The following is a 23,437-nucleotide window of genomic DNA, read 5'->3' on the forward strand; positions in this document are numbered from 1 at the left end:
GGTAATGGAGATTGTAATGTTAGACTGAGATCCAGGGTTGGGTAATGGAGATTGTAATGTTAGACTGAGATCCAGGGTTGGGTAATGGAGATTGTAATGTTAGACTGAGATCCAGGGTTGGGTAATGGAGATTGTAATGTTAGACTGAGATCCAGGGTTGGGTAATGGAGATTGTAATGTTAGACTGAGATCCAGGGTTGGGTAATGGAGATTGTAATGATAGACTGAGATCCAGGGTTGGGTAATGGAGATTGTAATGATAGACTGAGATCCAGGGTTGGGTAATGGAGATTGTAATGTTAGACTGAGATCCAGGGTTGGGTAATGGAGATTGTAATGTTAGACTGAGATCCAGGGTTGGGTAATGGAGATTGTAATGTTAGACTGAGATCCAGGGTTGGGTAATGGAGATTGTAATGATAGACTGAGATCCAGGGTTGGGTAATGGAGATTGTAATGTTAGACTGAGATCCAGGGTTGGGTAATGGAGATTGTAATGTTAGACTGAGATCCAGGGTTGGGTAATGGAGATTGTAATGATAGACTGAGATCCCGAACACACACTCGATCGTCGAGCAGATCCCTCCCGTTCCCAGTTTGCCCTGTGGCCCGGTTTGCTCCATCAGACCGGGCTCACCCCCGGTGCCGTTTGAAGGGCAGAGGCAGTCCGGCGGAGTCTTACGTCAGCCGATCCGCCAGACAGGAACCGGCGGCAACAGTCTCCGGGTGGTGGCGGGGCAGCTGAACACGCGCCCGTTTCTGTGGACCACGGCCTCCTTCTCCCACCCGAGTGCGGGCCAGGGAACGGTACGGGAAACCCTCAGGGTCTGGAGAGGCCGAGAAGGAGTGCTCCGGAAAAGTTTCCGAGACAGGCGGACGGCCGGAGTCTCACCTCTTCCTCTTCTTGTCCTTCGACGCACGTTTACTCCTGGGGCTGGGGGATCTGTCGAGAAGATGTTCAGAAAGTCAGATCGCTGCCCCTTCTCAGCTCCCTCTGCTCAGCACGCACCCCGACAGTCTCTCAGCGTTCAGCTCCCTGCACTCCCTTGCCCCTCGCCTCAGCTCATCTGCTGCTGAAACCCTCACCCCGTGCCCTTTGTGACCTCCAGACTCGGACTATTCCAATGCTCCCCTGGGCCGGCCTCCCACCTTCCACCCTCCGTAACCATCAACTCATCTAAAGCTCCCCGTATCCTAACTCGCACCCAGTCCCGTTCACCCATCACCCCGCTGTGCTCACTGAGCAACACTGGCTCAAGTCCCTCCATGGCCTTCCCTCTCCTCTCCTCTCCTTTCCTCTCCCCTCCATCCACGTGACTTCCTCCAGCCCCCACAACCTTCCAAAATCTCAGCGCTCCTCCAATTCCAGCCTCTTGTGAACCCCCCCCAATTTTAATCGCTCCACCATTGGCGGTCGTCCCTTCAGCTACCGAGGCCCCAAGCTCTGGAATTCCCTCCCTAAACCTCTCTCTCCTCCTGTAAGATGTACCTTCAAACCCAACTCGTCGCCCCAGTTTTTGGTGACCTGTTGGAATATCTCATGATGTTGTTCGGTGTCAAATTTCGCATGATAATCGCTCCTGGGAAGCGCTTTGGGACGTTTTACTACACTGAAGGTGCCACCCTGTCGGAGGGGCAGCACCGTGCCGCCCGGCCGTCAGGGCCGAGGGAGCGCCACGCCGCCCGGCCGTCAGGGCCGAGGGAGCGCCGCGCCGTCAGAGGGGCAGTGCTGACGGGAGTGCTGCACTGTCTTTCAGATGAGACGTTAAACCGAGGGCCCCGTCTGCCCTCTCAGGTTGACGTAAAATCCCATAACGCTATTGGAAAAGCAACAGGGAGGATTTCTCCCCTGGTGTCCTGGGGCCAATATTTATCCCTCAACCAACATCACCAGAAAACAGATTAACTGGTTGTTACCTCACTGCTGTTTGTGGGATCTTGCTGTGCACACACAGGCTGCGACATTTCCTACATTACAACAGTGACGACATCTCAAAAGTACTTCATTGGCTGTAAAGCGCTTTTGGGGCGTCCTGAGGCGGTGAAAGATGCGATTTAATTGCAAGCTCCTTCCATCGTCACTGATGTGTGAGCCCCAGAAACTGGCTAGCATTAACTGCTTCTCCGCACTGCCTGCAGGTTGAGAGTGGTGAGGCTGCGAATTTTAGGCAGGGCCCCCTTCCAACTCTGACTCAGTGCATGCTCTGTCCACTTGGTGAGCACCATTAGGCAATCAACGGACAATAGTTCACATTTCTCAGCTGTATTAATGGGTTAAACACTCCCCGATGGACAGACTGTTTATTCCGGTCTGTATTAATGGGTTAAACACTCCCCGATGGACAGACTGTTTATTCCGCTCTGTATTAATGGGTTAAACACTCCCCGATGGACAGACTGTTTATTCCGGTCTGTATTAATGGGTTAAACACTCCCCGATGGACAGACTGTTTATTCCGCTCTGTATTAATGGGTTAAACACTCCCCGATGGAGAGACTGTTTATTCCGGTCTGTATTAATGGGTTAAACACTCCCTGATGGACAGACTGTTTATTCCGCTCTGTATTAATGGGTTAAACACTCCCCGATGGAGAGACTGTTTATTCCGCTCTGTATTAATGGGTTAAACACTCCCTGATGGAGAGACTGTTTATTCCGCTCTGTATTAATGGGTTAAACACTCCCCGATGGACAGACTGTTTATTCCGGTCTGTATTAATGGGTTAAACACTCCCCGATGGAGAGACTGTTTATTCTGGTCTGTATTAATGGGTTAAACACTCCCCGATGGAGAGACTGTTTATTCCGGTCTGTATTAATGGGTTAAACACTCCCCGATGGACAGACTGTTTATTCCGGTCTGTATTAATGGGTTAAACACTCCCCGATGGACAGACTGTTTATTCCGCTCTGTATTAATGGGTTAAACACTCCCCGATGGAGAGACTGTTTATTCTGGTCTGTATTAATGGGTTAAACACTCCCCGATGGACAGACTGTTTATTCCGGTCTGTATTAATGGGTTAAACACTCCCCGATGGACAGACTGTTTATTCCGGTCTGTATTAATGGGTTAAACACTCCCCGATGGACAGACTGTTTATTCCGCTCTGTATTAATGGGTTAAACACTCCCCGATGGACAGACTGTTTATTCCGCTCTGTATTAATGGGTTAAACACTCCCCGATGGACAGACTGTTTATTCCAGTCTGTATTAATGGGTTAAACACTCCCCGATGGACAGACTGTTTATTCCGCTCTGTATTAATGGGTTAAACACTCCCTGATGGACAGACTGTTTATTCCGCTCTGTATTAATGGGTTAAACACTCACCGATGTTTCTTCTTACTCTTCGACTTGGACTGTGACCTACAAATCCAAGAAGAAGATATTTAAACGTACGAAGTGAAGTCAGCCCAGCATTTATACCACCCCTCATCAGGTCTCTCACACCCCCCTCCAAACAGTCACTTTTGGTTTGGTCGGTCTCAAGATCGGGCGTTTGAGCCCAGAATCCAGGCTGACACACCCGGTGCCGGTACCGAGGGAGCGCCGCACTGTCGGAGGGTCGGTACCGAGGGAGCGCCGCACTGTCGGAGGGTCGGTACCGAGGGAGCGCCGCACTGTCGGAACCGAGGGAGCGCCGCACTGTCGGAGGGTCGGTACTGAGGGTGCGCCGCACTGTCGGAGGGGCGGCACCGAGGGAGCGCCGCACTGTCGGAGGGGCGGCACCGAGGGAGTGCCGCACTGTCGGAGGGTCAGTACCGAGGGAGCGCCGCACTGTCGGAGGGGCGGCACCGAGGGAGTGCCGCACTGTCGGAGGGTCAGTACCGAGGGAGCGCCGCACTGTCGGAGGGGCGGCACCGAGGGAGTGCCGCACTGTCGGAGGGTCAGTACCGAGGGAGCGCCGCACTGTCGGAGGGGCGGCACCGAGGGAGCGTCGCACTGTCGGAGGGGCGGCACCGAGGAAGCGCCGCACTGTCGGAGGGTCAGTACCGAGGGAGCGCCGCACTGTCGGAGGGTCAGTACCGAGGGAGCGTCGCACTGTCGGAGGGGCGGCACCGAGGAAGCGCCGCACTGTCGGAGGGGCGGCACCGAGGGAGTGCCGCACTGTCGGAGGGTCAGTACCGAGGGAGCGCCGCACTGTCGGAGGGGCGGCACCGAGGGAGTGCCGCACTGTCGGAGGGTCAGTACCGAGGGAGCGCCGCACTGTCGGAGGGGCGGCACCGAGGGAGCGCCGCCCTGTCGGAGGGGCGGCACCGAGGGAGCGCCGCACTGTCGGAGGGGCGGCACCGAGGGAGCGCCGCACTGTCGGAGGGGCGGCACCGAGGGAGCGCCGCACTGTCGGAGGGTCAGTACTGAGGGAGCGCCGCACTGTCGGAGGGTCGGTACCGAGGGAGCGTCGCACTGTCGGAGGGGCGGCACCGAGGGAGCGCCGCACTGTCGGAGGGGCGGCACCGAGGAAGCGCCGCACTGTCGGAGGGGCGGCACTGAGGGAGCGCCGCACTGTCGGAGGGTCGGTACTGAGGGAGCGCCGCACTGTCGGAGGGTCGGTACTGAGGGAGCGCCGCACTGTCGGAGGGTCGGCACCGAGGGAGCGCTGCACTGTCGGAGGGTCGGCACCGAGGGAGCGCTGCACTGTCGGAGGTGGCGTCTTTCAGGTGAGACATTAAACTGAGTGCCCCGTCTGCCCTCTCAGGTGGGTGCTGAACGAAGGGATGGCCTGAGCAGGTGAACGGTGTTTTCCTTCTTGCTCCGTTGACAAACCTGGCAGCTATTTGGGGTACGGGGGCCGTCGGGGGATGGGGAGGGGGCCGTCGGGGGATGGGGAGGGGGCCGTCGGGGAGGGGGGAAACGTCGGGGGATGGGGAGGGGGCCGTCGGGGAGGGGGGAAACGTCGGGGGATGGGGAGGGGGCCGTCGGGGAGGGGGGAAAACGTCGGGGGATGGGGAGGGGGCCGTCGGGGGATGGAGAATTAGTGTTCCGTACCTGCTCTTCTTCTTCGAACTCTTCTTCTTCTTCTCCTTCGAGCGTGCAGACGGACTCTCAGACCTAAACCCCACAAACAAACACCAACACATCACAAGCTGTCCCAGCCGGTGACCTGATCCCACCTTTCCACCGCCCGTGCTGCCTGTCTCTGACCGGAGGGCGGAGCAGGGAGGGATGGGCTGTCTGGATGCAGCCCCTTCGTGCCACCCAGGGAAGGCGGGGCAAAGGGACCCCCGAGGAGACGGGAGCCGCCGAAAAGAGGCTCAATTGAGGAAACCTGCTGCCAGCTGCAGTATTTCTGCGAGCCCCATCGCCGGAGAGGGGTGCGCTTAATTAAAGAGCCATTAGTGTCTCAGTTCTGCCCTGTGAACGCCCTCTGTAAACTCCGCCCCTGTACACGGGGACAGTGTTCTCAGGAGTACAGGGGTTAATATACACCTTATTCTGTACTGTACACAGGGACAGTGTTATCAGTACAGGGGTTAATATACACCTTATTCTGTACTGTACACGGGGACAGTGTTGTCAGGAGTACAGGGGTTAATATACACCTTATTCTGTACTGTACACGGGGACAGTGTTGTCAGGAGTACAGGGGTTAATATACACCTTATTCTGTACTGTACACGGGGACAGTGTTCTCAGGAGTACAGGGGTGAATATACACCTTATTCTGTACTGTACACGGGGACAGTGTTATCAGGAGTACAGGGGTTAATATACACCTTATTCTGTACTGTACACGGGGACAGTGTTCTCAGGAGTACAGGGGTTAATATACACCTTATTCTGTACTGTACACGGGGACAGTGTTCTCAGGAGTACAGGGGTTAATATACACCTTATTCTGTACTGTACACAGGGACAGTGTTCTCAGGAGTACAGGGGTTAATATACACCTTATTCTGTACTGTACACAGGGACAGTGTTCTCAGGAGTACAGGGGTGAATATACACCTTATTCTGTACTGTACACAGGGACAGTGTTCTCAGGAGTACAGGGGTGAATATACACCTTATTCTGTACTGTACACGGGGACAGTGTTCTCAGGAGTACAGGGGTTAATATACACCTTATTCTGTACTGTACACGGGGACAGTGTTCTCAGGAGTACAGGGGTTAATATACACCTTATTCTGTACTGTACACGGGGACAGTGTTCTCAGGAGTACAGGGGTTAATATACACCTTATTCTGTACTGTACACGGGGACAGTGTTCTCAGGAGTACAGGAGTTAATATACACCTTATTCTGTACTGTACACGGGGACAGTGTTCTCAGGAGTACAGGGGTTAATATACTGTACACGTTACCAGGAGAACACTGGCCGAGAATGGGAGGGAGATTAGCACAAAGATCTAACTGGGTGTTGGGGGAACTGCGACCCAATGGGTCCTTGAATACGATATTCGCTCCCTCGGTGCTCTCCGGCGTTTCAATCACGACTCACCGGCCTCGTGTCCTGCCCTTTTTCTTCTTCTTCTTCTTGTGTGAAGGTGATGGAGATCGGCCGGGCTCACGGACCAAGCTGGGGAGACAAAGGGAAGGGGTGAGGGTGAGGGTTAACGGCAGTGCCTGGCCTGCTGCTCCCCAATACCAGCGTTAAATAAGGCGTGCTCGCTCGCAAGGTGTCTGGCACCGCCCTCCCTACACCCCGTACCCAGGGGCACTGACACCGCCCTCCCTACACCCCGTACCCAGGGGCACTGACACCACCCTCCCTACACCCCGTACCCAGGGGCACTGACACCCCCCTCCCTACACCCCGTACCCAGGGGCACTGACACCCCCCTCCCTACACCCCGTACCCAGGGGCACTGACACCGCCCTCCCTACACCCCGTACCCAGGGGCACTGACACCCCCCTCCCTACACCCCGTACCCAGGGGCACTGACACCCCCCTCCCTACACCCCGTACCCAGGGGCACTGACACCCCCCTCCCTACACCCCGTACCCAGGGGCACTGACACCGCCCTCCCTACACCCCGTACCCAGGGGCACTGACACCGCCCTCCCTACACCCCGTACCCAGGGGCACTGACACCGCCCTCCCTACACCCCGTACCCAGGGGCACTGACTCCACCCTCCCTACACCCCGTACCCAGGGGCACTGACTCCACCCTCCCTACCCCCCGTACCCAGGGGCACTGACACCCCCCTCCCTACACCCCGTACCCAGGGGCACTGACACCCCCCTCCCTACACCCTGTACCCAGGGGCACTGACTCCACCCTCCCTACACCCCGTACCCAGGGGCACTGACACCCCCCTCCCTACACCCCGTACCCAGGGGCACTGACACCCCCCTCCCTACACCCCGTACCCAGGGGCACTGACTCCACCCTCCCTACACCCCGTACCCAGGGGCACTGACACCCCCCTCCCTACACCCCGTACCCAGGGGCACTGACACCACCCTCCCTACCCCCCGTACCCAGGGGCACTGACTCCACCCTCCCTACACCCCGTACCCAGGGGCACTGACACCCCCCTCCCTACACCCCGTACCCAGGGGCACTGACACCACCCTCCCTACCCCCCGTACCTAGGGGCACTGACTCCACCCTCCCTACCCCCCGTACCCAGGGGCACTGACACCCCCCTCCCTACACCCCGTACCCAGGGGCACTGACACCCCCCTCCCTACCCCCCGTACACAGGGGCACTGACTCCACCCTCCCTACACCCCGTACCCAGGGGCACTGACTCCACCCTCCCTACACCCCGTACCCAGGGGCACTGACACCCCCCTCCCTACACCCCGTACCCAGGGGCACTGACACCCCCCTCCCTACACCCCGTACCCAGGGGCACTGACACCACCCTCCCTACACCCCGTACCCAGGGGCACTGACACCCCCCTCCCTACACCCCGTACCCAGGGGCACTGACACCACCCTCCCTACACCCCGTACCCAGGGGCACTGACACCACCCTCCCTACCCCCCGTACCCAGGGGCACTGACACCACCCTCCCTACCCCCCGTACCCAGGGGCACTGACTCCACCCTCCCTACACCCCGTACCCAGGGGCACTGACACCACCCTCCCTACACCCCGTACCCAGGGGCACTGACACCACCCTCCCTACACCCCGTACCCAGGGGCACTGACTCCATCCTCCCTACACCCCGTACCCAGGGGCACTGACACCACCCTCCCTACACCCCGTACCCAGGGGCACTGACTCCACCCTCCCTACACCCCGTACCCAGGGGCACTGACTCCACCCTCCCTACCCCCCGTACCCAGGGGCACTGACACCCCCCTCCCTACCCCCCCGTACCCAGGGGCACTGACTCCACCCTCCCTACACCCCGTACCCAGGGGCACTGACACCCCCCTCCCTACACCCCGTACCCAGGGGCACTGACACCCCCCTCCCTACACCCCGTACCCAGGGGCACTGACACCACCCTCCCTACACCCCGTACCCAGGGGCACTGACACCCCCCTCCCTACACCCCGTACCCAGGGGCACTGACACCACCCTCCCTACACCCCGTACCCAGGGGCACTGACACCACCCTCCCTACACCCCGTACCCAGGGGCACTGACACCACCCTCCCTACACCCCGTACCCAGGGGCACTGACTCCACCCTCCCTACACCCCGTACCCAGGGGCACTGACACCACCCTCCCTACACCCCGTACCCAGGGGCACTGACACCCCCCTCCCTACACCCCGTACCCAGGGGCACTGACTCCACCCTCCCTACACCCCGTACCCAGGGGCACTGACACCACCCTCCCTACACCCCGTACCCAGGGGCACTGACACCCCCCTCCCTACACCCCGTACCCAGGGGCACTGACACCCCCCTCCCTACACCCCGTACCCAGGGGCACTGACACCACCCTCCCTACACCCCGTACCCAGGGGCACTGACACCCCCCTCCCTACACCCCGTACCCAGGGGCACTGACACCACCCTCCCTACACCCCGTACCCAGGGGCACTGACTCCACCCTCCCTACACCCCGTACCCAGGGGCACTGACACCACCCTCCCTACACCCCGTACCCAGGGGCACTGACACCACCCTCCCTGCACCCCGTACCCAGGGGCACTGACTCCACCCTCCCTACACCCCGTACCCAGGGGCACTTGCACCACCCTCCCTACACCCCGTACCCAGGGGCACTGACACCACCCTCCCTACCCCCCGTACCCAGGGGCACTGACTCCACCCTCCCTACACCCCGTACCCAGGGGCACTGACACCCCCCTCCCTACACCCCGTACCCAGGGGCACTGACACCCCCCTCCCTACACCCCGTACCCAGGGGCACTGACACCCCCCTCCCTACACCCCGTACCCAGGGGCACTGACACCACCCTCCCTACACCCCGTACCCAGGGGCACTGACACCCCCCTCCCTACACCCCGTACCCAGGGGCACTGACACCACCCTCCCTACACCCCGTACCCAGGGGCACTGACACCACCCTCCCTACACCCCGTACCCAGGGGCACTGACACCACCCTCCCTACACCCCGTACCCAGGGGCACTGACTCCACCCTCCCTACACCCCGTACCCAGGGGCACTGACACCACCCTCCCTACACCCCGTACCCAGGGGCACTGACACCCCCCTCCCTACACCCCGTACCCAGGGGCACTGACTCCACCCTCCCTACACCCCGTACCCAGGGGCACTGACACCACCCTCCCTACACCCCGTACCCAGGGGCACTGACACCCCCCTCCCTACACCCCGTACCCAGGGGCACTGACACCCCCCTCCCTACACCCCGTACCCAGGGGCACTGACACCACCCTCCCTACACCCCGTACCCAGGGGCACTGACACCCCCCTCCCTACACCCCGTACCCAGGGGCACTGACACCACCCTCCCTACCCCCCGTACCCAGGGGCACTGACTCCACCCTCCCTACCCCCCGTACCCAGGGGCACTGACACCACCCTCCCTACACCCCGTACCCAGGGGCACTGACACCACCCTCCCTACACCCCGTACCCAGGGGCACTGACTCCACCCTCCCTACACCCCGTACCCAGGGGCACTTGCACCACCTACCTGTACTGTTTCTGCGGCTCTGCTTTGCCCGCCGTCTCCTGCGCCCGTCGCTTGGGATCGAAGGAGCTTCCGTCCACGTAGCTGTCGCTGATCCCGAAGGCAGCTCGCAGCCTCTCGTTCTTCTTCTCGTTGGCTTCTGCCAGCTGGTGAGTCTCACTGACACTGAGGGGGGAAGGGAGGACGGAGCATTTGGGGCAGACCACAGAACGGCCAAAGTCAATGCGCATGTCCAGCATCACACACGCTATATTGACAGTCAGGTCACTGCCCCCACTTCCCGCGGGCGGGCACGCGCCCCTCCCGCATCACACTTTGAGGTAACAAGATTAAGGGGTGATCTAATCGAGGTGTTTAAAAATATAACGAGATTCGATAGTGTAGATTGAGGGAAAGTATTTCCTCTGGTGGGACAGTCCAACCCTGAACGGCCCCCTTGATCTGATGTCGGGAAGCATTTCTTCACACAAAGGGGAGTGGAAATCTCCAACTCTCTCCCCCAAAATGCTGTGGATCAATCGGAGCTTTCCAGACTGAGATCGACAGATTGTTGGGTCAGGGTATCGAGGGATTATGGAGCGACAGCAGGTAAATGGAATTGCGGTCCAGATCAGCCATGATCTGATCTGACTGAACGGCGGAACAGGCTCGAGGGGCTGAAGGGCCTCCTCCTGTTCCCATAAATCACACACAATTACCATTGTGCTTAGCTTTGTGTCCTCCTGCTGCATGTGGCACTGTTGCACCTCAAACTCCCACTTTCCAAACTACTTGCGACTGCCTTTAAAAGCAAGCATTTCCCATTTATTAGCTGATCTATAGAACTACACCTATCTATATTAAAAATCTGACATCTGCATGCAATTCCTCTCAGCTTCTGCCACTATCAATTCCTACGCCCGCACGTATAATGGAAGCTCCCTATGTAAACGCGTCACGCTGTAATTACACCCTCCCGCCAGTGATGGTGCTGTAGCGCCTCAAATCCAGTCCTCCCACCTCCTTGGCCCACAGAGAAACTCCTGGGCTCCAAGGAACACTCGTTCGCCATTTAACTGGAAATATTTGACTTTAAAATGGGGACTGATTCACTTTTCCTTTGCCCTTTAACCACAGTTGACCTGAAGGTGGCAGGGGAGGTCGGCTAAGGGACTGAAGCTAACGAGATTTCTACTCCTGGGATGTGTCTGATCGTGGGCCAGCTGAAACGGCCGGGATTCAGCGGGGATACAGCCAGTCGGAAATTCACAAGACATTTACCGTGGCAAACTCCTTAAGGTTAACGCCGACTGGTTTCACAAGATCGGAGAGTCAGTCGAGTGAATTTGGCCCACTAGCAGGGGCAGAGTGACACGTGGTGTTATTTTCTATGTTGCCAAGCAAAAATCTATCAATCTCAGTCTTGAAATTTTCAATTAGCTCCCTCGGCCTCAACAGCTTTTTGGGGGAAGAGAGTTCCAGATTCCCACTCCCCTTTGTGTGAAGAAGTGCCTCCTGACATCACCCCTGGACGACCTTGCTCTAATTTTAAGGTTATGCCCCCTTGTCCTGTGCTCTCCCACCGGAGGAAATAATTCCTCCCTGTCTACCCCCACCAAATCCTTCAATCATCGATTAGATCACCCCGTAAATCTTCCGTACTCAAGGGAATACAAGCCTACTCTGTGCAGCAAACCCAGCGTTCCCGCAACAAGGCGTTTCGTTGCCACAAACCCTGGGTCAGGCTGTCATGTATTGGGTAATGGAGGCACACTCCTGGGCATAAGGGATGCAGGGGCTGCTGATGCTTAACCCGCAAGATAATCTGAAATCTGCAACAACTCAGGGCAGCGATCTGCGGCTTTCATTTGCAGTGGGTGGGGGGGGGGGGGGGGGGGGGGGGGGGGGGGACACCGAGGCGATTTGAGAGTCCAAAGAGACTTCGGGGTCCGTGTACGCAGATCATTAAAATGTCATGGACAGGTACAGAAAATAATCATAAAGGCTAATGGAACGCTAGAGGACCAGAATACAAGGGGGCAGAAGTTATCCCACAGCTATACAAAGCCCTGGTTAGACCGCACCTGGAGTACTGTGTCCAGTTCTGGGCACCGCACCTTCGGAAGGATATATTGGCCTTGGAGGGAGTGCAGCGGAGGTTTACTAGAACGATACCCGGACTTCAAGGGTTAAGTTACGAGGAGAGATTACACAAACTAGGGTTGTATTCCCGGGAATTTAGACGATTAAGGGGTGATTTGATCGAAGTTTTCAAGATATTAAGGGGAACTGATGGGGTAGAGAGAGAGAAACTATTTCCGCTGGTTGGGGACTCTGGGACTGGGGGACATCGCCTAAAAATTAAGAGCCAGGATTTTCAGGAGTGAAGTTAGGAAACACTTCGACACGCAAAGGGTGGGAGAAGTTTGGAACTCTCTTCCGCAAATGGCAGTCGATGCCAACTCAATTGTTCATTAGATCGGAGATTGATAGGTTTTTGTTAACAAAAGGTATTAAGGGATGTGGGGCTAAGGCGGGTACATGGAGTTAGGTCACAGATCAGCCATGATCTCACTGAATGTAGGAACAGGCTTGAGGGGCTGAATGGCCTCACGTTCCTAAAACAAATTTAACCAGTGAACCAAACAGAAACGGCGACATTTAAAAACGTCGACCAGGCGGCAGATCAGCTGGCTGCATGTAAGAAGAGCATTCCTCAAGCTTTGTATATAACACTAACCGTGTTAGGGAAAAGCTTTAGATCGGCCTTTTCCGTGAACAAAGGCTTTCTGTCCTCTGTTAGTAAAGGCATCGACAGGGCTTTGGAAGTTACCGTGTGAAAAAGAGGCCTCTGGCATTATTCTCATCTCCTGCCTGTAAGATGGGTAAGGGATGTTTTCAAGTTTTATTCTGTGTTGGGTAAAGATAAGTATTCTTCATAGGGTGATTGATGGAATGGCCCATGTTTGCACAAGGCCGCGTCGAACCAGTGTGTTCAGAAATGTGTATGAAATGAGAACACCTTCACACTGATTAGAACGCTCTTGGAGTGAGGCTGGACGCACTCGACTAATGTCGAACACCTTCGTGAAGTGCCCCTCGAAGCTTTCCACGGTGAGAAACTTTGCAGCTTGTCTGCTTACTGTAACATCTTAAGAAAGCTATTATACTTTGGGACAAAGCCTTTCTAAGAACATAAGAAATAGGAGCAGGAGTAGGCCAATCGGCCCCTCGAGCCTGCTCCGCCATTCAATAAGATCATGGCTGATCTGATCCTAACCTCAAATCTAAATTCATGTCCAATTTCCTGCCCGCTCCCCGTAGCCCCTAATTCGCTTCACTTCTGGGAAACTGTCTATTTCTGTTTTAAATCTATTTAATGATGTAGCTTTCACAGCTTCCTGGGGCAGCAAATTCCACAGACCGACTACCCTCTGAGTGAAGAAGTTTCCCCTCATCTCAGTTTTGAAAGAGCAGCCCCTTATTCTAAGATTATGCTCCTAGTTCTAGTTTCACCCATCCTTGGGAACATCCTTACCGCATCCACCCGATCAAGCCCCTTCACAATCTTATATGTTTCAATAAGATCGCCTCTCATTCTTCTGAACTCCAATGAGTAGAGTCCCAATCTACTCAACCTCTCCTCATATGTCCACCCCCTCATCCCCGGGATTAACCGAGTGAACCTTCTTTGTACTGCCTCGAGAGCAAGTATGTCTTTTCTTAAGTACGGAGACCAAAACTGTATGCAGTATTCCAGGTGCGGTCTCACCAATACCTTATATAACTGCAGCAATACCTCCCTGTTTATATATTCTATCCCCCGAGCAATAAAAGCCAACATTACGTTGGCCTTCTTGATCACCTGCTGCACCTGCATACTAACTTTTTGATTTTCTTGCACTAGGACCCCCAGATCCCTTTGTACTGCAGTACTTTCCAGTTTCTCGCCTTTAAGATAAGAACTTGCTCTCTGATTTTTCCTGCCAAAGTGCATAACCTCACATTTTCCAATATTGTATTGCATCTGCCAAATCTCCACCCACTCACCCAGCCTGTCTATATCCCCCTGTAGGTTTTTTATGTCCTCCTCACTCTCCACTTTCCCTCCCATCTTTGTATCATCTGCAAACTTTGATACGTTACACTCGGTCCCCTCCTCCAAATCGTTAATATAGATTGTAAAGAGTTGGGGACCCAGCACCGACCCCTGCGGAACACCACTGGCTACTGGTTGCCAGTCCAAATCAGTTTCTGACTGAACTAAACCCGCAAAATTGGTATCTCACCCAGACGAGGATAAAGGACGCCGGGAGGCCGGGGACCAACGCAAGCTGTAGGCTCGGGAGGGAACGACACACGTTAGAGAGAAGGGGTGAGGCGGAGGGGAAGGAGAAACGCTGATCGGCAGGTGAGAAGGCGTGTTGTGAAATCACATCATTCCCAATCTTGAGGGAGGAGACGGTTATTGATAGTTTGACCTGGGCACGAGCACGAGTGTGCTCCACCTGCAAGTGTTAACGTTTTTGGAGTCGCAAGGGCCACAGAGGCTCTGCCCGCTAGATAAGAGTCCATGCCCGTACGTTGTTGGAGGGGGGCAGCAGAAAGAGATGGCTGCACCATCCAGGAGTAACGCCAGGCCCAAGCTACTCACGCTGTCCGCTGTTTCGGGTCCTCTTTAGCCTGACTTCCATCTTTCTCCACCAGCATCTGTCTGAACGTGGCTACTTTCTGCTGAATTTCCTCCTCCGAGTACCTGCAACCAGAATCGAAGGAGATGATCAGCACTCGCACCACATCCTGAGGGCTGATCCTCCACACAGATACACCGCAGTCATCCACAATACTGGGACTAAATACTCAACTACTTCACTCACTGTACACAATCCCAATGGACCCGACCCCTTCCCATTCACTCCCACTGTACACAATCCCAATGGACCCGACCCCTTCCCATTCACTCCCACTGTACACAATCCCAATGGACCCGACCCCTTCCCATTCACTCCCACTGTACACAATTCCAATGGACCCGACCCCTTCCCATTCACTCCCACTGTACACAATCCCAATGGACCCGACCCCTTCCCATTCACTCCCACTGCACACAATCCCAATGGACCCGACCCCTTCCCATTCACTCTCACTGTTACACAATCCCAATGGACCCGACCCCTTCCCATTCACTCCCACTGTACACAATCCCAATGGACCCGACCCATTCCCATTCACTCCCACTGTACACAATCCCAATGGACCCGACCCCTTCCCATTCACTCCCACTGTACACAATCCCAATGGACCCGACCCCTTCCCATTCACTCCCACTGTACACAATCCCAATGGACCCAACTCCTTCCCATTCACTCCCACTGTACACAATCCCAATGGACCCGACCCCTTCCCATTCACTCCCACTGTACACAATCCCAATGGACCCGACCCCTTCCCATTCACTCCCACTGTTACACAATCCCAATGGACCCGACCCCTTCCCATTCACTCCCACTGTACACAATCCCAATGGACCCGACCCCTTCCCATTCACTCCCACTGCACACAATCCCAATGGACCCGACCCCTTCCCGTTCACTCCCACTGTACACAATCCCAATGGACCCGACCCCTTCCCGTTCACTCCCACTGTACACAATCCCAATGGACCCGACCCCTTCCCATTCACTCCCACTGCACACAATCCCAATGGACCCGACCCCTTCCCGTTCACTCCCACTGTACACAATCCCAATGGACCCGACCCCTTCCCGTTCACTCCCACTGTACACAATCCCAATGGACCCGACCCCTTCCCATTCACTCCCACTGCACACAATCCCAATGGACCCGACCCCTTCCCATTCACTCCCACTGGACACAATCCCAATGGACCTGACCCCTTCCCATTCACTCCCACTGTACACAATCCCAATGGACCCGACCCCTTCCCATTCACTCCCACTGTACACAATCCCAATGGACCCGACCCCTTCCCATTCACTCCCACTGTACACAATCCCAATGGACCCGACCCCTTCCCTCCCACTGTACACAATCCCACCTACCCCTGCTCCTCCATCATGTCTTCCAGCTCGATACACTTCAGCTCCACCCTGCGCTTGCGCTCGTGGTCGAGGATCTCCTGGTTGGGCTTCTTCACCAGGCTCGACTCCAGCTTTTTCAGCTCCTCCTCCGACTTGTAGTCCACCCGGTCCTTCTTGTGGCGGACGGAGGACAGGTTACGCTGGACGTAGCCGTTGGTACCGCTCCCCCGGGGGGTGGGCAGGCCGATCCCGTTGTACATGGCGGGAGCGGGATCCTCCTGCTCGCTGTGGGGTTCAAAGGGCAAAAACAGTCAGCACACCAGAGAAACGACCAGGGTGACCGCCAGTTAACGGGACCTCCTCCAGCCCCGACAACCCTCCCAGATCCCTGCGCTCCTCCGATTCCGGCCTCTTGTCCATCCCCTGATTCCCATCGCTCCGCCATTGGCGGCCGTGCCTTCAGCTGCCTGGGCCCTAAGCTCTGGAATTCCCTCCCTAAACCTCTCCGCCCCTCTCTCTCCTACTCTAAGACGCTCCTTAAAACCTACCTCTTTGGCTTTTGGTCACCTGTCCTAATATCTCCTTATGTGGCTCGGGGTCAAATTGTGTCTGATAACTCTCCTATGATGGAGGGGTGTTGAACCGTTCAGGTGCGTGTTAGAGATCCCAAGGACGCCACTGGAAGAGCAGGGGGAGTTCTCCCCGGTGCCCTGGGGCCAATATTCCTCCCGCAACCAACATCACTGAAAAAAACAGATAATCCGATACTTGATCTCACTTGCTGTTTGCGGGATCTTGCTGCGCACAGACTGGCTGCCCAAAATTGCTCCCTCAACTGGCCAGCCCGTTTAACAGTTGCGGGATCTTCCTGCCTGAAAGGTGACGGCCAGGTTTCCCGATTCAAGACTTCGGAAGTGATTCGGTGTCTGGGAAAGTCTTTGGGATCGTTCGGAGAAGGAAAGTCTTCCCAGCTACGGAGTTTGGAAAAATAGGAGAGAGTGGGGAGTCGATGGAGACTGGGCAGACTCCAGGGCGAAGGATTCTCTTCCCCCCCCGCTCCCCCTGGTGCTGCTGCTAAGGCCCCTCTCCCGCCTCCCAGCGCAGCTACGCAGATCTCAAACCCAATCTTCTACCCCCCTGGGTAAGTTCTCAGCTTCAGCTGTGCAGAGCCCCGGTCAGACCCCATCCGGAGAGACTGCGTTCACTTCTGGGCATCGCACCGCAGGAGGGATATACTGGCCTTGGAGGGGGTGAGGTGCAGATTCACCAGAATGAAGCCGGGGGCATGGAGCGTTAAATTATGAGGACAGGTTGCACAGGCTCTGCTGGTATTCCCTGTTGAGGGGTGATTTAATCGAGATGTTTGAAATGATGGGGTTTCGAAAGGGTCGATAGAGAGAAACTATTTCCTCTGGTGGTGGGGGGGGGGCGGGGGGGGGGGGGGAACGGCCAGAACAAGGGAGGGGGGCATAACCTTAAAATTAGAGCTAGGCCGTTCAGGGGTGATGTCAGGAAGCATTTCTTCACACAAAGGGGAGTGGGAATCTTGCTATGTCCAGATCAGCCACCATTTGACTGAATGGCGGAACGGGCTCGAGGGGATGAACGGCCTCCTCCTGTTGCTATGTACAGATCAGCCATGATCTGATTGAATGGCGGGACAGGCTCGAGGGGATGAACGGCCTCCTCCTGTTACTATGTACAGATCAGCCATGATCTGATTGAATGGCGGGACAGGCTCGAGGGGATGAATGGCCTCCTCCTGTTGCTATGTACAGATCAGCCATGATCTGATTGAATGGCGGGACAGGCTCGAGGGGATGAACGGCCTCCTCCTGTTGCTATGTACAGATCAGCCATGATCTGATTGAATGGCGGGACAGGCTCGAGGGGATGAACGGCCTCCTCCTGTTGCTATGTACAGATCAGCCATGATCTGACTGAATGGCAGGACAGGCTCGAGGGGCTGAATGGCCTCCTCCTGTCCCGATGGAAGGAATTAAAAATGACCAGCCCTGCTCAAAGTACGTTTCAAAGAGGCGCAAAACTTTCACAGGATAACAAGTTGTGTCGGGAAACCCTCAGGATACCAAGGAACAAAAACGGAACGTGACCCATCGTCCAACCCTGATGTTACAACGAATTCTCCAACTCACAAGGAGCAATGCCAAGAGACTGCCTGCCTTTCATTCTCCCATCTCCCGGCAACTGTCTCCATTGTAAACGAGGTCCCCGTTTATAACAGGAACCGCCTACGTAAACTCGTCACGCTGTAATTACACCCTCCCGCCAGTGACGGTGCTGTAGCTCCACTACTGGCAAGAGGGTGCAGTAACTGAGAATTTCCAATGCAAATGTGGACTTTGGAATTGATGATGGAAATATAGAGAGAAAGAGTTTAAAATGGGGGCTGAATGAGCACACACCTTGCTTCCCCTTGTGTGTAACAGCCCAAGACATTAACCGTTAGTGTAACACGTGGAGCGCACACCACCAGTCACTCTCGCCTGATCACTCTTTGATGATCACGCCTGGAGAGTTTTAAAAACGCACACTTTCTGCGACGGTGGCACTTTTTATTTGGACGACCGTAACGGTCTCTTTCGAAGTCCAGACAGAGTGCGCCTCGGGAGTGATACATCACAAATGAAGCTTTTCAAACCGACCCATATCCCCCATCCTCGTCTCAACTCCAGACCCAGGAACGAATTTACACACTGCTGTTGTGCCGTATGTTGTGTCACCATGAGGACTTCACCGAAGGAGCCTCACCCTCAACGGCCAAGATTCTGTAGTATTCATTACCACAGACAGCACGGGTTAGATCCAGAGTAAAGCTCCCTCGACACTGTCCCATCAAACACTCCCAGGGCAGGTACAGGGTTAGATACAGAGTAAAGCTCCCTCTACACTGTCCCGTCAAACACTCCCAGGGCAGGTACAGGGTTAGATACAGAGTAAAGCTCCCTCGACACTGTCCCATCAAACACTCCCAGGGCAGGTACAGGGTTAGATACAGAGTAAAGCTCCCTCCACACTGTCCCATCAAACACTCCCAGGGCAGGTCCAGGGTTAGATACAGAGTAAAGCTCCCTCGACACTGTCCCATCAAACACTCCCAGGGCAGGTACAGGGTTAGATACAGAGTAAAGCTCCCTCCACACTGTCCCATCAAACACTCCCAGGGCAGGTACAGGGTTAGATACAGAGTAAAGCTCCCTCGACACTGTCCCGTCAAACACTCCCAGGGCAGGTACAGGGTCAGATACAGAGTAAAGCTCCCTCTACACTGTCCCATCAAACACTCCCAGGGCAGGTACAGGGTTAGATACAGAGTAAAGCTCCCTCGACACTGTCCCGTCAAACACTCCCAGGGCAGGTACAGGGTTAGATACAGAGTAAAGCTCCCTCTACACTGTCCCATCAAACACTCCCAGGGCAGGTCCAGGGTTAGATACAGAGTAAAGCTCCCTCTACACTGTCCCATCAAACACTCCCAGGGCAGGTCCAGGGTTAGATACAGAGTAAAGCTCCCTCTACATTGCCCCATCAAACACTCCCAGGGCAGGTACAGGGTTAGATACAGAGTAAAGCTCCCTCTACACTGTCCCATCAAACACTCCCTGGGCAGGTACAGGGTTAGATACAGAGTAAAGCTCCCTCTACACTGTCCCATCAAACACTCCCAGGGCAGGTACAGGGTCAGATACAGAGTAAAGCTCCCTCTACACTGTCCCATCAAACACTCCCAGGGCAGGTCCAGGGTTAGATACAGAGTAAAGCTCCCTCTACACTGTCCCATCAAACACTCCCAGGGCAGGTCCAGGGTTAGATACAGAGTAAAGCTCCCTCTACACTGTCCCGTCAAACACTCCCAGGGCAGGTACAGGGTTAGATACAGAGTAAAGCTCGCTCTACACTGTCCCATCAAACACTCCCAGGGCAGGTCCAGGGTTAGATACAGAGTAAAGCTCCCTCTACACTGTCCCATCAAACACTCCCAGGGCAGGTCCAGGGTTAGATACAGAGTAAAGCTCCCTCTACACTGTCCCATCAAACACTCCCAGGGCAGGTACAGGGTTAGATACAGAGTAAAGCTCCCTCTGCACTGTCCCGTCAAACACTCCCAGGGCAGGTACAGGGTTAGATACAGAGTAAAGCTCCCTCTACACTGTCCCATCAAACACTCCCAGGGCAGGTACAGGGTTAGATACAGAGTAAAGCTCCCTCTACACTGTCCCATCAAACACTCCCAGGGCAGGTACAGGGTTAGATACAGAGTAAAGCTCCCTCTACACTGTCCCATCAAACACTCCCAGGGCAGGTACAGGGTTGGACACAGAGTAAAGCTCCCTCCACACTGTCCCATCAAACACTCCCAGGGCAGGTACAGGGTTAGATACAGAGTAAAGCTCCCTCCACACTGTCCCATCAAACACTCCCAGGGCAGGTACAGGGTTAGATACAGAGTAAAGCTCCCTCTGCACTGTCCCGTCAAACACTCCCAGGGGCAGGTACAGGGTTAGATACAGAGTAAAGCTCCCTCTACACTGTCCCATCAAACACTCCCAGGGCAGGTACAGGGTTAGATACAGAGTAAAGCTCCCTCTGCACTGTCCCGTCAAACACTCCCAGGGCAGGTACAGGGTTAGATACAGAGTAAAGCTCCCTCGACACTGTCCCGTCAAACACTCCCAGGGCAGGTACAGGGTTAGATACAGAGTAAAGCTCCCTCTACACCGTCCCATCAAACACTCCCAGGGCAGGTACAGAGTTAGATACAGAGTAAAGCTCCCTCTACACTGTCCCATCAAACACTCCCAGAAGCCAGGAATGGAACCTGGAATCATCTTGTTCTGCGCATCTCAGTCAATTACAGGGTGAAGTTCAAGAGTTGCTGAGGAGATTATAAAGGGAAGGATAGTTCAAAAATGTATTTAGTTACTAAGTTTAAAACAAATGCTGAACACTGACTGCAATTTTCATTTTTGAAGGGGTGACTTCAAAATTTTATCCTGAAGGTGTTTGATTTCGTAAACTGTTGCGGAAAAGGTGGGTGCGTCAAGGAATTTAATTGTTCCAAAAAAAAACATTAAACCTGATTATTAAATGTTATAATTAAGGGAAACTCAATTTATAAATCATGAAGGGTCCAGACAGAGTAGATAGAGAGAAACTGTTCCCATTGGCGGAAGGGTCAAGAACCAGAGGACACAGATTTAAGGTGATTGGCAAAAGAGCCAAAGGTGAGATGAGGAGAAACTTTTTTACCCAGCGAGTGGTGAGGATCTGGAATGCACTGCCCGAGGGGGTGGTGGAGGCAGATTCAATCATGGCCTTCAAAAGGGAACTGGATAGGTCCTTGAAAGGAAAAAATTTGCAGGGCTACAGGGAAAGGGCGGGGGAGTGGGACTGGCTGGATTGCTCTTGGATAGAACCAGTGCGGACCCGATGGGCCGAATGGCCTCCTTCCGTGCTGTAAACTTTCTACGATTGAAGCTATCTGTAACATATGAAAGATCTCAGAATAACACAGCACAGGAGGAGGCCATTCAGCCCATCGTGCCTGTGCCAGCTCTATCCAAGAGCAATCCAAGGCGGCCTTCGAGACACACGACAACGCAAAATCGTCGAGCAGAAGTTGATAGCCAAGTTCCGCACCCATGAGGACAGCCTCAACCGGGATCTTGGGTTCATGTCACACTGTACGTAACCCCACCAGCAAAAGGGAAAAAAAGTTATCTGTTTTTAATACTCTCTCTCTGCCATTTGGGTCTCTTTCTCTCTGTCTGTGTAATTGACACAATGTATATCCAGTGTACTGGGACGTGCTGTTCTCCGTGACTGGCCTGTTTGAACACCAACGACACCTTTTGATTGGTGTGATGGTGTCCCAGCCTAATATAAGATATGCGATTTGAGAACCTTTCACTCATTCACCTGACGAAGGGGATAATCTCCGAAAGCTTGTGATTTTAAAATAAAATTGTTGGACTATAACCTGGTGTTGTAAGATTCCTTACATCTATTTACAAAGCCAGATGCCTTTTTAACAACCTTCGGAGATGTGTGTACAGAAGCCCCCAGGTCTGCCTGTTCCTGCACCCCCTTTAAAAGGTCAGAATGTACGGGTTTAAAATGGAGACTCTAGTCCAATTATTGCCCGTTTCACCAGCCCTGCGGGAGATTAACTCGTGTCTCAGTTACCATCTTTAAAATTGCCATTTTTTTTAGTGTAATAAATTTCTTGAACTGAAATGTAATTTTTAATAAATTAAATCCTCTCATTGTTACAGTCAAAGTTTTGGTATTCAAATTAAATCTTCAAAATGGTCACTGTTTCAAATCACAAGTGTCTTCCAAACGTGCTTTACAACTTTGAAATCCTTCAAACGTCTTTCGGTTGAGACGTTAAACCGAGGCTCCGTCTACCCCCTCATGTGGACGTAAAAGATCCCATGGCCACTATTTCTAAGAACATCAGAGGAGTTCTCCCCGGAGTCTTGGCGCCGATATTTCTCCCTCAACCAACATCACTAAAAAAAAATTATCTGGTCGCTATCGCGTGGCTGTTTGTGGGAGCTTGCTGTGTGCAAATTGGCTGTAAAGTTCTGAAGTCATGAAAGGCACTATATAAATGCAAGTCTTTCTTTCTATTATAAAAATGGATGAATTTCTTAAAATTCTCATGTATTAAAATGCATAATTCCCGGTCACACTTTTGTGACATGTCCCACCGTAAATTGCTACGTTGACGTTTCCTGTTGAATTTTCCTATGTCAACCGTCACAATGTAACTACAGGCTCTAGCCTCCAGGAGGCACCGTGGAGCATGTTCCTAAAGTCTCATGCATCTCAGTCACCATCTTATATAGTTTTAAAAAAAACTTACACTCACCAATTAACTGTGAGCAGTTCCACGGGGAATTAATTAATTAACTAAATAAATTCCTAAAGTAGTCAGTCACGGGTTTTTTTTAAATACAATGAATTGCTTCATATCTCAATTATGTAAAACGTTTAATTTCTTTACAGAATTAATTCTTTGATGACAATCATCTTTTAGAATAGCACAATGAATTAAATCCCTTTTAATTGTTATGTTAATTAATTTCTTCCAGTTCATTAAAATAGTCGACCTCCCTGGTTACGTGCTCAGACAGAATTCAGTCATCTTAAAGCAATAGAATCACACAGCACAGGAGGCGGCTATTTGGCCCATCGTGCCTGTTCTTTGAAAGAGCTCTCCAGTCAATCCCACTCCCCTGCTCTTTCCCCGTACCCCTGCAAACTTTTCCCCTTCAAGTATTTATCCAATTCCCTTTTGAAAGTTATTATTGAATCTGCTTCCACCGCCCTTTCAGGCAGTGAA

The 23,437-nt window shown here is 54.1% G+C and overlaps 1 protein-coding gene across 5 annotated transcripts in view; it reads right to left on the reverse strand.

Annotated features, from left to right (window-relative positions):
- The window catches only part of srrm2 (serine/arginine repetitive matrix 2), a 43,750-nt gene that overhangs the window by 16,970 nt on the left and 3,343 nt on the right, over window positions 1-23,437 (reverse strand). For all 5 annotated transcript variants that reach the window (XM_067979789.1, XM_067979791.1, XM_067979790.1 and 2 more), the window contains exons 2-8: window positions 16,087-16,350; window positions 14,679-14,780; window positions 10,049-10,210; window positions 6,448-6,525; window positions 4,993-5,055; window positions 3,337-3,372; window positions 893-943 (exon numbers count right to left, since the gene is read on the reverse strand). In XM_067979789.1, coding sequence (XP_067835890.1) covers window positions 893-943; window positions 3,337-3,372; window positions 4,993-5,055; window positions 6,448-6,525; window positions 10,049-10,210; window positions 14,679-14,780; window positions 16,087-16,325 — 731 coding nt within the window. In that variant the 5' untranslated portion in view covers window positions 16,326-16,350. The remainder of the gene's footprint in view (window positions 1-892; window positions 944-3,336; window positions 3,373-4,992; window positions 5,056-6,447; window positions 6,526-10,048; window positions 10,211-14,678; window positions 14,781-16,086; window positions 16,351-23,437) is intronic.

This window comes from Heptranchias perlo, unplaced genomic scaffold (genome assembly GCF_035084215.1).
Source record: "Heptranchias perlo isolate sHepPer1 unplaced genomic scaffold, sHepPer1.hap1 HAP1_SCAFFOLD_507, whole genome shotgun sequence".
Classification (NCBI taxonomy): domain Eukaryota; kingdom Metazoa; phylum Chordata; class Chondrichthyes; order Hexanchiformes; family Hexanchidae; genus Heptranchias; species Heptranchias perlo.